The sequence below is a fragment of the Monodelphis domestica genome, chromosome 1 (assembly GCF_027887165.1).
Source record: "Monodelphis domestica isolate mMonDom1 chromosome 1, mMonDom1.pri, whole genome shotgun sequence".
In the NCBI taxonomy this organism is placed as follows: Eukaryota; Metazoa; Chordata; class Mammalia; order Didelphimorphia; family Didelphidae; genus Monodelphis; species Monodelphis domestica.
In genome coordinates this window covers 98,770,544-98,785,325 of record NC_077227.1, presented here as the reverse complement: position 1 = coordinate 98,785,325, position 14,782 = coordinate 98,770,544, and the positions used below count along the sequence as shown (strand labels likewise).

General features: G+C 34.6%; 1 protein-coding gene across 1 annotated transcript in view; it reads left to right on the top strand.

Moving 5' to 3' along the window:
- ATRNL1 (attractin like 1) overlaps nucleotides 1-14,782 on the top strand; it is a 1,148,868-nt gene that overhangs the window by 1,002,615 nt on the left and 131,471 nt on the right. Inside the window, exon 28 of the mRNA XM_001377496.5 lies at nucleotides 11,162-11,276. Within this exon, the coding sequence (XP_001377533.4) occupies nucleotides 11,162-11,276 (115 nt within the window). The remainder of the gene's footprint in view (nucleotides 1-11,161; nucleotides 11,277-14,782) is intronic.

Below are 14,782 nucleotides of genomic sequence, written 5' to 3'. Positions count from 1 at the left end.
TTGTTATGCTAGGGTTATTAACATTTGGTACTACATTAAGAATATTGCCAAATCTGCACTTTTATTCCCTCTGCTGACGGTTCTCGCAGTACTTCTTGATTTAGTTCTTTTATGATTGCAGTCCCAGGTATAAATGTTTTAATTTAATATTCACTCTATGTAACGGATTTGGCCAAGAGGTTAAAAAAGAGCCTTTTGAGATACTGCTATAGAAAAGTTTGCTAAAAGTCAATTTTGTATCAAAGCACTTAATAGTCCTTCTGTGTTCTGCTCTTTTCAGACCACCCTTACAGTTTTTAGGAGAGCTGTTGGCAAATTAAAATTCTCCCAGAAAACGGAATCTTAATAGTGGGCATCATGTCTTAAATTAGTTAAATTAGTTAAAGAAATTGGGGATGTTTAGGCTGAAGAACAGGCTTAGAAGAGAGGGTGTGATGATTATCTTCAAATCTGTAGTCTCCAGAGGAAATAAGATTATATTATTCTGCCTGCTTCCAGTGGAAAGGACTTGTATCAGTGGATAGGAAGCAAATTTTAATCTAAATATAAGGAAAAAATTTACAATAACTTAAGTTATCCAATAAAGCACAATTAACAATTCCTTTCCTTCCAAAATAATTGACTGCTCAGTCACTAGAATATATCATTTTTCTCCAGTACTTTAGTGTCCACAAAATATTTTTCTGTCAACAACTATGTAAGGAAGGGAGTGAAATGAAGGATCATAGATGCTAAACACTGAAAGATGTGTGTGTGTGTGTGTGTGTGAGAGAGAGAGAGAGAGAGAGAGAGAGAGAGAGAGAGAGAGAGAGAGAATTTAGAACACTCTGTCTACATTATTTACTCCTAGTCTTTTATAAAGTGTCAAATTCTGCCCTCCCTGTAATCTAAGAAATCTAGCAACAATTCCATTTAGCCCCAGGGTGCCAACTTGCTGCAACTTTAAAAGTTTTTAATGCCAGCTTGTAGGCTCTAGTTGGATCTCAATGATTCTGTCTATTCAAATGTCATTTTTATGTTTGTTATCTTTTATACTTCTATTTTATGAACACAAAAATCCATGTATATATATATATATATATATGGATGTAATACATCTATGTATATTGAGAAGGACTAATGAATAAATGCAGAGAATAGATGCCTTATCCACCCATTCTTCTATTAAATTTTTCTTTTGATTAAAAATTGTAAAATCTTGCTAGTCTGTTACCACATTAACTCTTCGAAAAAGTATTCTCAAGGAGATACATTTTGGTTGGAGGGTAAAGAACAGATATGTGCAAGCTAATAGCATGTATGATGAACATATATATACAATCAAAATGACATACAAAAGGGACAGTAGAGTAAGAAGTTCTTGGTGTACAAAAGATTAAATTAAGGGAGGCTCTTCTGATGAGAGATGTGTCAGACCTTCCAAAAGGCCAGGGTAGCTTAGATTAGGTAACTTGATAAATTAACACAACTCCCAGATAATAGCAATATTTTTGGATGGTCCATGAGTATTTTTTTACTGTACTTTTGAGTAGCTGTATAATTCATTAACTTCATTATGTACTAAGCAAATAGAACACTCCAAATATAATAAACCCGAGCTTCCATATGCAATGGATTCATAATCTCCTCAGTGGGCTTTCTGTCCTAACTCAAGTCAAGAAGCATTTATTTCATATGCCAATGTGGCACATTGAATAAAGCAACAGGCCTTTCAGAAAGACCTGAGTAAAAATCTGGCTTCAGATATTTACTAGCTACATGACCCTAGATAAGTCACTTTAACCCTGTATCAGTTTCCTGAGCTGGGGAAGGAAATGGCCAACCACTCCAGCCTATTTGCCAATAAACCCTAAATGGGGTCATGAAGAGCTGGACACAACTGAAAATAGCCAAATAACAACACTGGCAAAGCATTAAGATTAAAAAAGAAAAGCAACAGTACAAATAATTCTTCCATGTCTTCTTATTATAAAGATTAAAATTAATATACAATAACTAAATATTATATTTTATAAAGTTTTATTAATAATGACGAAAGCAAAAGAATTGCCTGAATTCATCCTGGTTGCAGATCATAAAGAATGTGGGAGGAGTTACATCCAGTTAAATACCAATAACGTGATCTTGCCGAGATGGAGATGCAGGAGAGATTATAGGGAATTTGGGGAATTACTAAGGACTTCTGGGAAATGAAGTCAAAGGTTCAAAAATATCCATTTATACATCATCCTGGGCACTAGAAGAGCCCACTCATGGAAGCAGATGCCTTTTTTCCTCTATGTATTCTAGGTGCCATTGTAATGCACCTCCATTATCTCTCTCATGACTCCAACAGCCCACTTTCTCTTCTGGTCATACCTCTCCTGAATAACCTACTTGGTGCTCTGTTTGGCTTCTAAGACATTATTGATAACATGATACTGTCTGCTTATAACCCTTCATTGCCCTTGAGAGCACTGTACTTTTGATCTTGGGAGCTTATGGAAGATAATGTAGTAAGATTTCCATATACTCTGAATATGTGATAAATATATGGTTTATTTGGATTTTTATAAAATATTAAGAAAGAGATGAGCAGCTTTTAAGGACTATAAAGAAAAAAATAGCCATTTGGACTTTTAAAAAGTATCAACAGAATCAGAGTCCTGTAATTATTCATGTCTCCTAACAATATTGTAGTGTAGACTAAAAAAAGAAAAAAGGGGAAAAATCCCCATTTTGCTTCCATTCCTAAGAGTTTGGAAGTCCAAAAGACTAAATTTTCTCTATTCCAACAAACCATATGATGATGTTGATAACAGACACCTTGCTAACACAGTAGTGTAAATAAAAATGGACACATGGATTTCAATTATGCATGGAAATACTTCAATAAAAAAGAGAAATGCCTAAGATAAAGTAAAAATCAGTTTACAATTGCTATACCTTTGCAACCTAGACTGAAGCATCCTAAGCCTGTGAATATTCTGTTTTATTCCTTCCCTTTTTCCCTTGTGTAATACATTATTCCCTTTGAATGGACTTCTAATGCAGCTTAACCCTGTTTCTGAAAGTGTAGATCAGCTTAATTTCTTTCATTAATTTGAGCTCTTCTTTTGAGCAAGGCTATCACATGCCTTTCTCCCCTATACCATTACCTGAAAAATGGAAGGCAGCTAAGGAAGGCCTCCAATCTCTGTTCTCTTTCTGTCTGAGTCTAAGCCACCAAAACTGAGGCACCCATATTTGAAATACTGAGGTTCCATTTTTATTCTATAAGATAAAGATTTTGATGTTTGATTACCTGTGAGCTGAGACAACAATCTGGCTGCCTTGAATGCTTGCTAAATTAATTTTTCTTTACTAATGTGACTCAAAACTACATTTTATATCAATATAAATACTCATTAAATGGCAAATACTAAGTTATGCAAGCTGCCAAAAAGGACTCATTTTTATTTATAGATGAATTCTGATAGGAATACCATTAAAAGTGTTTTAGTTAGGAGATGTTAAAATGATTAATGTGCAGTTGTTTGCATTTTTAATATTTCACTCATATATCAGATCAGTATTTGTGCAGAGTGTCAAACTTTATTCTGTTCTTGTCAAAACACTTATTACTGCTGACAGGTATAACACAGCCACATTAATCCTTAATTCCTTGATTCAATTTTCTAATTGCTTTTTTGGCATGCGATGGTGGCCATTTAGTCTTATACGATATATTCATCATGTGGTATAATAATATACTTTAAAAATTAGATGTACTACTTAAAGTACCTAGGTGCACAGGAGAAAAATATTCCTTAGGATTGAAACTTTTAAGACCTTCATTGTTGAAATTAAATATTAGTTATTGAAGGATATGAATGTCTCAAACATTTTATAGAAGCTACTGGTTTGTTCGTGTTCCACAGAATTGGATAAATTAATACTGAAAGGCAGAAGAGATCATTTAGTTCACCAATCCTCATTCTATGGATGGAAAATTGAGATCCAAAGAACCTTTCTTAGGATGGATAGGCAGCCAGGATGAGATCTTGGGCTGCAACCCCAAACTCCTGGTCTGTAGACCATTGTTACAATGGAAAATAATCACATATTATCATATAACCAATTTATGGCATGAAGTTAACTTATGCTGAGGTAATAACTAAGTTGAGGGAATGAGGTCACATTTCAGGTTCTCAAGATATCTTGCTAGAGGTATTTTCCATTTTTTACTTTATTTTCTATAGTTTTAAATAGAAATATAATGACTAGGATTATTGTTCATTCATTTTCAGTTGTGTCCAACTCTTTTTGACTCCATTTGGGGTTTTCTTGGCAGTTACTGAAATAGTTTGCCAATTTCTTCTCCAGATCACTTTACAGTTGAGGAAACTGAGGCATACATCATGAAGTGACTTGGCCAGGGTTAAATAGCTAGTAAGAATCTGAAGCCAGATTTGAACTCAAGAAGATGAGTTCTCCCTACTCCAGGCTGGGCACTCTATCCACTGGGTCACCTACCTGCCTTAATATTAGTTTAGTGTTTATCATTTAATATTAGTCAAATGACTAGTAATATCACCCCAAAATCAGAAACTTTAGTCAACTTTTTGTTACCCCAATGCTTAGCACAGTACCTGCAACATAGTGGGCCCTTACTACTAAATATTTATTGGCTGACTGACCAAATATTTTCTTAAATAACCTTCCTAGAAATTCCTTTTCTCCTACTGTCCATTTGGGGTTCAGATTTAAAAGTCCCTCAATAAGTCAGATACATGAAAAAGTAGAGATCTTTCCAATTGAAATACTTAATTTAGAATCTAGGAAAAATTGAATCTCATCCATAGTTTCTCTAATAAATGCATAACATTCTCAATCCATCAGACTCCTAGGAGCCTGGTCAACTACAAACTGTCACATTGGAGAAGTCATCAAAAATTTTAAGTTTAGGCAGTTCAAATGTAACCTCAAGACCACCATTCAGCAACCTGAAATCAGGAGGAAGTTGACCTCCTTAGAGCCATTAGCACCTTAGGGCAACCACTCTTGTCATGGTAGCCATCTGTGGTACCCTGCAAAATATTCACCAAATCATTCTCAGCCTGAGGGATATGAGCAAAACCCCAATGAGCCTCATATCAGATTTCCTTAAGAGGCCCATAAGGATTCTGCATTTAGTTGGCATATTCATTCAAGTCCAGTGAATCTAAAGAGAAAGGAGCAGATAATAAAAGTGATATGATCCCTTGCCCTCAAGAATCTTATACTTTATTGGGAGAAATTAACATATACACAGATAAGTAAATTTAAAATATATAGTGGGAAATTTTTTTCAACGTCCCAACTATACTTAATTTTTTTCCATATTATTCATTTTTGTAATAGAGAAATCTTTCCAACCATATTTTTGAGGCTTTTATTTATTAATTTTAAGTATTTTTCCATGGTTATATGATTCATGTTCTCCCCCTCCCATTTTTCCCTCCCCTCTCCTGGAGTTGACAAGCAATTCCATATTGAGTAAATTTTAAAACTAAATTAAAGGAGGACATTATCTAATGAGGGAGTCAGAATATATACTTCATGAAGGAATCATCCCTTGAGCTTACTTAGGCCTTTGTATACTCTAAATGCACAGTGATATATGGCAACAGTCCAGTAGAAAACCATCTAAGGGCTCCCAGGGTTTAATCTTCAGAAGACACTTATTAAGGGGCGTAAGGTATACATTGAAAACCTCAGCAATTTTTCTGGCAATTCATTTATATATTTACTACATGCTGAAATCCACATCCACATTGTTTAAGAATATTTTGTATGCTAAAAAAGGAGATACTAAGTATCTCCTTTTTTAAAAATGAAATACTAAGTATCAACAAAATAAAATAAAGCCCATGCCCCAGTGGAATGAACTGAACAAAGGCTTTGGAAAAGAAATATATGCTTAATAAACAAGAGCTACTAATTGTAAAAGTATTGGTGATTCTTTCTGGCAGTGTATAATACTGGCTATTTCCTGTATACCAGACCTGATAATGTCTAGGAGTAGATCTTGGTTGCCGAGTGCTGTGGACAAACCCATTCCTTATCACTTTCAAAGGCAACCATGGAAAATGAATGATAAATTGCCCATTTCAGCAAGCAGGTTATGTCATTGTGAAATGAACTAGATTCATGATGGTGTTACTTTTGTTAACCAACACACCTCAGGTTATCGGAAACATTACTGGTTTGTTTTTGTTTTTTTTTTCCTATACAATTCTGTTGCAAATTAAATGACAAAAAATGGTTTCTTGTCATAAAATTCTGCAAAGCAAATTAAATCATTCTTTGATCCTCTGAATAACACTACTTAAGGAAGATTTTTGAAGGAGGGAAAGTATTAACTACTAGTTTTCATTTTAATTAGATAATATTTCTTTTGTTAATTTTCCTTTATGGAAATTTTTGTAAATAAAAGTAAATATGAACTATATTATAATAGTTACATGCTGCATAATTATCTTGGAAGGAGCCATAAGCAAAATTGGCAGTCAAAAGTCTGTTATTTAATGATCTTCCCAGGACTACAACATTCTACTCTTCTACTTAATGGCCATTTCAACTGGTATATTGCAGAGTTTCATTGCCACTGAGTTTTTTGCTTATAAGTGTAGCAGGCTATTTGTCACTTTTTTCTTCCTCTTTTCCCTTTTCCCTCTGTATTTGAAAAAAGTTTATCAATGCTCAATACTTTCATATCCTTTTTGCAAAATTTTTCTAAATGTCAAATTAGGTTGAGAGATTATATACTGCTTTCCAGTTAGCCATATATGTTGTTCCAAGTCCCCTAGACAATGAAAAACTTTTATTTCTGAATTTTTTGTTTAAATTGAAAGGTACAACTTTAATTTTAGTCACTAATGTTATTTATTTTCATTTATCTGTAATCACTAGCACAGCTCTGTCTCACTCACCCCATGCCCTGACTCCCAAGATCTTGTAGCTCTCATGCATTTATGAGTCTCAGAACTGACCCTCAAGTGAGTCATTCTCTTTCTTTTGCTTCATGCTTCCACCTAGAGTTAAGCTATAAGCATTTCTAAAGGAAACTTATATATGTCTCATCTAGACTGTCAGATGTGAGTAACAAAATATCCAACCTCCAATAAGCACTCAAAGTACAATATGAGTATTAGGTACTAAGTTTTTAATTCATTGAAAATACTTAAAACACAAAAGGCTCCCAGGAGCCCATGAACAAATTTAGAATGTAAAGTACTCAAATTAGACTTCTACAAATGCAAAGACACTGTAAGGGATTGCTGAATAATTATTTCTAAATCATCTGAGACCTACACAATGAGCAATTCCAGACAAAAGTGGAATTGACAAGGGCCACATCCCCTCTGTCCTCCATCATGTCCCATAACATGACTTTATTCCTTCAGCTGAAGAGTAGAAGGCAGGCTAGACTTGGGGCAGAAGATCCAGTTTCAACTTCTAGTTCTGCTACTTTTTTTGAAGGTCCCTTTTACATCCCTAATCAGACATTGTCCCTTTTGGAGCCTCAGTTCCTCATTTGTAAAATGTAAATGTTGGACTCTATGACCTTTAAGAATGAATCTTTAACTCCTCTCCAATACGTAGGCTCTTTAGTGGATCAACTTCCAGCATGTTAGTGCCAGATTCAAACTTGGGGACTCCCTATTTCTTAAGAAACTCAAAACACTTGAACTTGCAAAGAAAGTCCATTCTGAATTAGTCCACCCTAACCTTTGACCTGGTATCAGAAGAAGTAAATAGAAGTATGCAAGGCATCCAGGATGAACCTCAAGGTCAACCAATTCCTCTCAGGATACATGGATAAACATAGAAAGCTTGTCATGTTCTTTTTCTGACTCCTAATTTTCTGCTCCTGAAACAGATGGAAATGGGAGAAATCACCACTGCCACCACCACCACCACCACCCCTATACATTTTTTGTGACAGTCTGGAATTCCAAGGGAGAGAAAGTATGGGGAAATAAAGGGGAAAAAAGTTTTGAACAATTTCACATCTTGCTTTTTATAGACCATGGGAATCAAGAAATCATTCATAACTAAGGTCTATAAAGTATTTTACAAATACTTCATTTTTTTCCTTTACTCCCATGATTATCTCCATTTTATGGATGAGGAAAGAGAGGCAGACAATGGTTAAATGATTTGACCAGGGTTACACAGCCGTCTAAGGCCATGTTTGAATTTGTGTTTTCCTTATTCTGGATCCAGCACTTTATCCATTGCACCATTTAACTATCTATTAAGAGTGTAGAATGTGTACAGTTTTGTGGTACACTCTGGGACTACCAGCACAAAAATTGAGTCATCTCTGCTCTTAAGGAGCTTACATTTTATTGGGGAATATTTGTGGTTCCAACAAGAGTTCATTCCCTTCCCTGACCCTGACATTCAGTTATCAATCAATTTGGAGGTAAGCCTGGTCATTGAGGACAAGAGTGTAGGGTTCATGTCCATCTCCCTAGGAGATGGCCTTCAGACAAAGACCTGTACCCTGTAATCTTCTCCACTTTGTTAGAAAAGGAAGAGGGAACACATAAAATCAGTCCTGATCACTGTTACATGTGTATTAATAGCATCATTATTTAAAATATAGTATTTAATATTACATGACTGTAGAGATATCAAGTTATTATATACTAATGTCTAATTAAATAGAGATCTGTGATTGCTTTTCCTCTAAAGGGGCATTTAGAAAATTTAGTGGAACTAAACAAGTATTTGTTAAATACTAACTATGCAAAGATCCTAACTAGAAACTTATGCCAAAACAAGACACCACCCTCCCATGGAATTTAGACTTTACCACACACAAATAACTATACCACAGATGAAGCATAAAAGATACATAATAGAATTGTGAAGCAATACATAAGAACTTTTGTTATTCAGTTTTTCAGCATTTATTAATTATTTGTCAGTGTAATAGGCTTTGGTAAAGAAAGACAAAAGTGAAACCATCCTAGCCCTAAAAGACACTAAATTCTAATATATCTCAAATGTGTAAAATTCTAATTAATTATGTTATCAATTTTCTTTTAATTATTACATATTCCTTTTAATACTATTATTAAATTATATAGTTTTAATATAGTTTATAAAATTTAATAGATTAGAAATGTGACTCAAAACAATTTTGTATTAGAATATGACAAATGTCTACCCCAAACACATATGCATACACATATATCACAAAAGAAGAAATATAATTATATTCTAGTTTTGATATAAATATTTCAAAAATGAAGCTACTAAAAATTAAGCACTCATAATTCACATTCTAAAAACATCTATTACTTTGCTTAATATAAGAATAAATAAATTTAAGCTGTAGTAGTTACTGACTTCACAAAATTTTCTCAGAAAATCTTTTATGTCCTGCAATGGTCACTGGACTTTATCTTGAAAACTCCCAAACTGTGTCTGCATAATGATAATTTTTAAAACCTGAGATTTATGCTGCTATAAAGGAACAACCTTTTATAACCACATAAAACTATTGTCACCAAAAATTTCAGTCTAAGTTTTAAAAGAAGAAAGACATATTTTATTTTTAATGCCTCCTTTGTTAAACTTTCTGGAAAGTGCAGCAGTCTAATAGATATAGGTGAATAACTGTGAGTAGCTAAGTTACTTCTGAACAGGTCAGTAAGCATCAATGGAGAAACCTAAACAAGTCATTAATCCCAATAATTAAGGCAAAATCATTTTCTTCTTCTGCCAAATTTTGTCTTTATCCAAAGATGTGGCTTTGATATTTCTCCCTAGGGTAATTCATGCAGAGTGACTTGAATAGTATTACCTCAATCACCATCTCTAAGCTAAAATTATACCCTCACAGCATGGAAGGTGGTATTGTATTTAACCCATCATTCCTTTGGTGTTTCAATGGGAAGACATCCATGCAATCCCCTTGATTCCTGCAGGCATATTCTTAATATAAATGCATTCAGGGAGTTATTAAATATGTATGTCACTGAATAAATTGCCATAAAAACCTGCCAACAGAGTCTTTAGACTTGTGATCATTTAATTAGATAAGAGGTGTTGTTTTGTATGTCACTGGCTAAAGAAGAGAATGAAGGGAAATCTTAGTTTGCATTAATTTTTAGCTCAACTAAATACATATGAGTACAGCAAAATTAATCTAACAAATATTTATTTAGTACCTACTATGTATACATCATTGTGCTGGTTCTAGAGATGCAAAGAAATATGAGACATAACCCCTATGAGTAAGGAATCCAACTGAAAAGACAGACCAAACATATATGAAAATTTCTAGAACCTTATGAGTTAAAAAGTACTGATGAATTACATTTATGTAACACTTCAAGTTTTGCTAAGCACTTTGTATGCATTATATAAGTTATGTTGTGGCATCCAGGTAGCAGAGTGGATAGAGTGCTAGTGTAGTAGATATGAATATATGGGCACAAATCTTGCCTCAAGAGACTTTCTTGCTGTGGAACCTTGGGCATGTCCTTCTCTGAGCCTCAATTTACTCATCTCTACAATAGGGATAATAGCATCTGCTTCAAAGAGTTCTTGAAAGAGTCAAATGAAATAACATATGAATAAAATGCCTTATACATCAGATAGATAGATAGATAGATAGATAGATAGATAGATAGATAGATAGATAGATGGATGGATAGATAGATGATAGATAGATAGATAGATAGATAGATAGATAGATAGATAGATAGATGATAGATAGATAGATAGATGATAGATAGATAGATAGATAGATAGATAGATAGATAGATAGATAGATAGATGGATGGATAGATAGATAGATAGATAGATAGATAGATAGATAGGTAGATAGATAGATATATAGGTAGATAGATAGCTCCAGATAATTGATGACGATGATCATGATAATGGTGATAGTGTCATTTGAGCCTCACATGTTAGGTGCCAGGATTATTGTGCCCATTATCTAGGTGAGAAAACTTAGAGAAGCTAAATTATATATATATTCAGGGTCACACAGTTACTGTCAAATGCAAAATTCAAACCCAGGTCCTGGCTCCAAGGGCAGCATCTTTGTCACTATGTTATATTGTGTCATAATAAAATAATATATGTATATTTTATAAGATAATGACTGCTCAAAATAGATTTTTTTTTCTTCCAGGGTGCACCCAAACCAATTGCAATAGAACCATGTGCAGGAAACAAAGCAGCAGTTCTGACTGTATTTCTTTGTCTCCCAAGAGGACCATCAGGTGTCCCACCCCCTGGTCAATCAGGTAAGATATTCATTAATATATTCCCAGTCACTAAATCCTCAATAGTAGAGATGGGCTCCCTGGTCTAACTTCTAACTTCCCTTAGTGTCTAGCCTAAAAAAAAATCCCTCTTTTAATATAGTGAAAAACATTCATTAAAGAGGCTGAAATGTTTCTTGAATCTAGAATGGAAATCTATTTGACATGGAAGAAAAGAAAGAGAAATGTTCCAGCATAGCTCAGAACATGTGAGTCATTACAAGGCCTTAAGTCAGAATAGGAGCATTTCCCCCAGTGTTTCCCCATCATTTTGGATTATACCAACTGAGCAAAAACAAGTATGAGACTCATATTAAAAAAAAAATCAGATTTCCAAATGGTTGGAGAGCTAGCAAAAGTCAACTCCTAAATGCCCTTAGGTTGTCAGTACCACAATGAAGGTCTGGTGTGGAGCATATCCTTTATCTGGGTTTATAAGCTTTTATTAGCATTGACTATGTCATTGGGCTTAAATCAAAGACCAAGCACAATGTGCACTTCTTTTTATATCCTCAGGCATGTCATTTTCCAATTGTTTCCTTTTTTCCTTTTATTCTTCTATTTCCTAATTGCTTTCCCTAGTCAACTTTAATGAAATGCATGCGTTTTGAGGGCAAGGACTTTTTAAAATCAATTTCTTTTACCTTTCCATTTCTAAGCATATAATAAAGTGCTGTGCTCCAGGAAAGTTTTCAATAAAGGTAATTGATGATGATCTCACTATCTTGCCTATACCTCCTTCTCTTATTAGGGTTTTACTCTGTGTTTTACTTTGTTTTGACCTTCTTTCATTTTCCTATTTCTCCGCTCAATTTATCACGACTGTAATCAATAGAAACTGTGCAACCTCAAAAGAAATCAACTTTAAAATTTTGGATAGAAACATCCTTATACAGAGCAGAGGCTTTCCTGAATCAGAGCCAAGGACCGTGGACATGGTGCGCCCATAGTCCTCACTGGTATTTATTACAGATACTCGTATATACATAGACCATTTGCAATTGTTGGTCCAAAGACATATATTTGTTTTTTGTATGAATAAGGCCTTTCCTATTCTGCTTTCAGCACCATTTTGTAAAATTGGAAACAGGATCTAGAAAGATTTTGGCCTGGTCAGAGAAGATGGATAATTGTAGATACTGTGCTCAGCTAATGGAAATGTTGTTTTAAAGCTGGGACAGGTTCCAAAGCAAACACTTCCATTAATGAAAACAGGCCTGTGTTATATGCATCCAGGTTCTTCTCGACCCCTGACAATACAATCTACTGCTATAGAGAGGGAAGACAATTGCCAGTACTCTGTCTCCTTCACCTTTAAAATTTTGACAGATGAAAATGAGCAGAATAACAGTGTGGTTGTTATTTGGCTGCTTCACATTCTACATGCCTTATTAACTAGTTAATTCTATTTCTCTTTAGGTATTGTATTATTACACTAAAGTGGCATTTGGGAAGAATTATAGACTGTCTAGTGAAGGTACATCAATTAGTATCATTCAGATGTGTATTCTCTTCTTTAGAATAGTGGCAAGACTTTTTTTTCCAGAATGGCAGTCATTGGCTGCACAACACTATTCATAGGGTTATAGATTTAGAGCTATCAAGGACCTTAGAGGCCATCTAGGCCAACCCTCTAGTCAAAAAAAAAATGAGGTCCAATGAGGTTTAGAGACTTTCTTAATGTCACATGATCCTAAGTAGCAGAAAGAATTTGAACTTGATTCCTCTGACTCCAAATTGATTGCTTTTTTTCATTGTATCATAGTACCACTTAATTAAAAGATCATTGAAACATTTAAAAGAAAACAGAAAGGGGTCAACTGGGTGGCTCCGTGGATTGAGAGCCAGACCTAGAGATGGGAGGTCCTAGGTTCAAATCTGGCCTCAGCCACTTCCTAGCTGTGTGACCCTAGGCAACTCACTTAACCCCCATTGCCTAGCCCTTACCACTCTTCTGCCTTGGAGCCAATACACAGTATTGACTCCAAATGGAAGGTAAGGGTTTAAAAAAAAGAAAAGAAAAGAAAAGAACAGAAAAGAAGAGAAAAGAAAAGAAAAGAAAAGAAGAGAAAAGAAAAGAGAAAAAGAACATGATATCTCTTGATATCCATATTTGACCTTTCATTGTCATAACACTCAAGACATTCATTTAGCCCATATATATACAATTTCCTCTTTTTCCTTTTTTTTTAATTAATAGAATTTACTTACAAATGTCTTAGTCCCTCTTTCCCCTCCCTGCATCATAGAAGGCATCATCTGGGAGACAGATATGTATATTTAGTTTATGTCTTTCATGTTTCAATTATTCAGTTCATTCTCTACAAGAAACATTAACCAGTTATTCTTCAAGTATTAAAACTGTAGCTGTATATAATGTCCTCTTGGTTCTACATATTCCACTGTTCATTATTCCATGTAGTTCTTTCCAAGTGTTTCTTAAAATTAAGCTGCTCATTGTTTCTTATGGTACAGTTGTATTCCATCACAATCACATACCACAATTTGTTTAGCCATTCTGCAGTTGGTGGACATTCCCTCGATTTCCAATTCTTCAATACCACAAAGAGAACTACTACAAATATTTCAGAACATAAAGGTTCTTTTCTTTTTTCCCTCACCTCTTTGGGGAATAGATCCAGAAATGGTATTTTGCTATGTCTAAGGGTATATACATAGTTTTGTAACCCTCTGGGTATAATTCCAAATTACTGTCCAAAATGATTGGATCAGTTCACAACTCCACCAACAGTGTATTAGTTTCCCCATTTCCTCTGCATCTCCCCCAATATTTGTCATGATGGCTTTTTGTCATTTTAGCCAATCTGATGGGTATGAGACAGAATCTCAAAATTGTCTATTCATATTTCTTGCCCATTTATCATCTTTCATCACATGTCTACCAATCACCCTCACCTGAACTATGACAGTAGCCTTTTAAGCAGACTCTAAGATTCTTGTCCCTCCCCTCTCCAGTCCATCCATCATATATCTACAAAAGAAGCTTCCTGAAATACAAATCTAATCACATCACTCTTCCACTTAATGTGTTTTAGTGATTCCTTCTTGTTTCTGAAATAAAATAAAAACTCTTCAGCCTGGCACTTCAAGCTCTTCATAAACCCGCTCCAGTCTCTCTTTTCCCGGACTATTTCACATGATTCCCTCTCATATACTATGCATTCCATTCAGACTGATTCTGAGTCCTAACATGCCATGATTTCTTTACCATCATATAAAGCTTTTTTCTGAGACCAGCAACTTATTCCATCCTCACCTCTGACTCTAAGGATCCTTGGCTTTCTTGAAAACTCAACTCATTAACCGAATCCTATAGAAAATCCTTCTTATTGATGTCCACTCTCTTCATATTATCATGTATAGGAACAGCTAAGTGGCTCAGGGGATAAAGAGCCAAATCTGGCCTCATTCACTTCCTAACTGTATGACCCTGGGCAAGTTATTTAACTCCAGTTGACTAGCCCTTA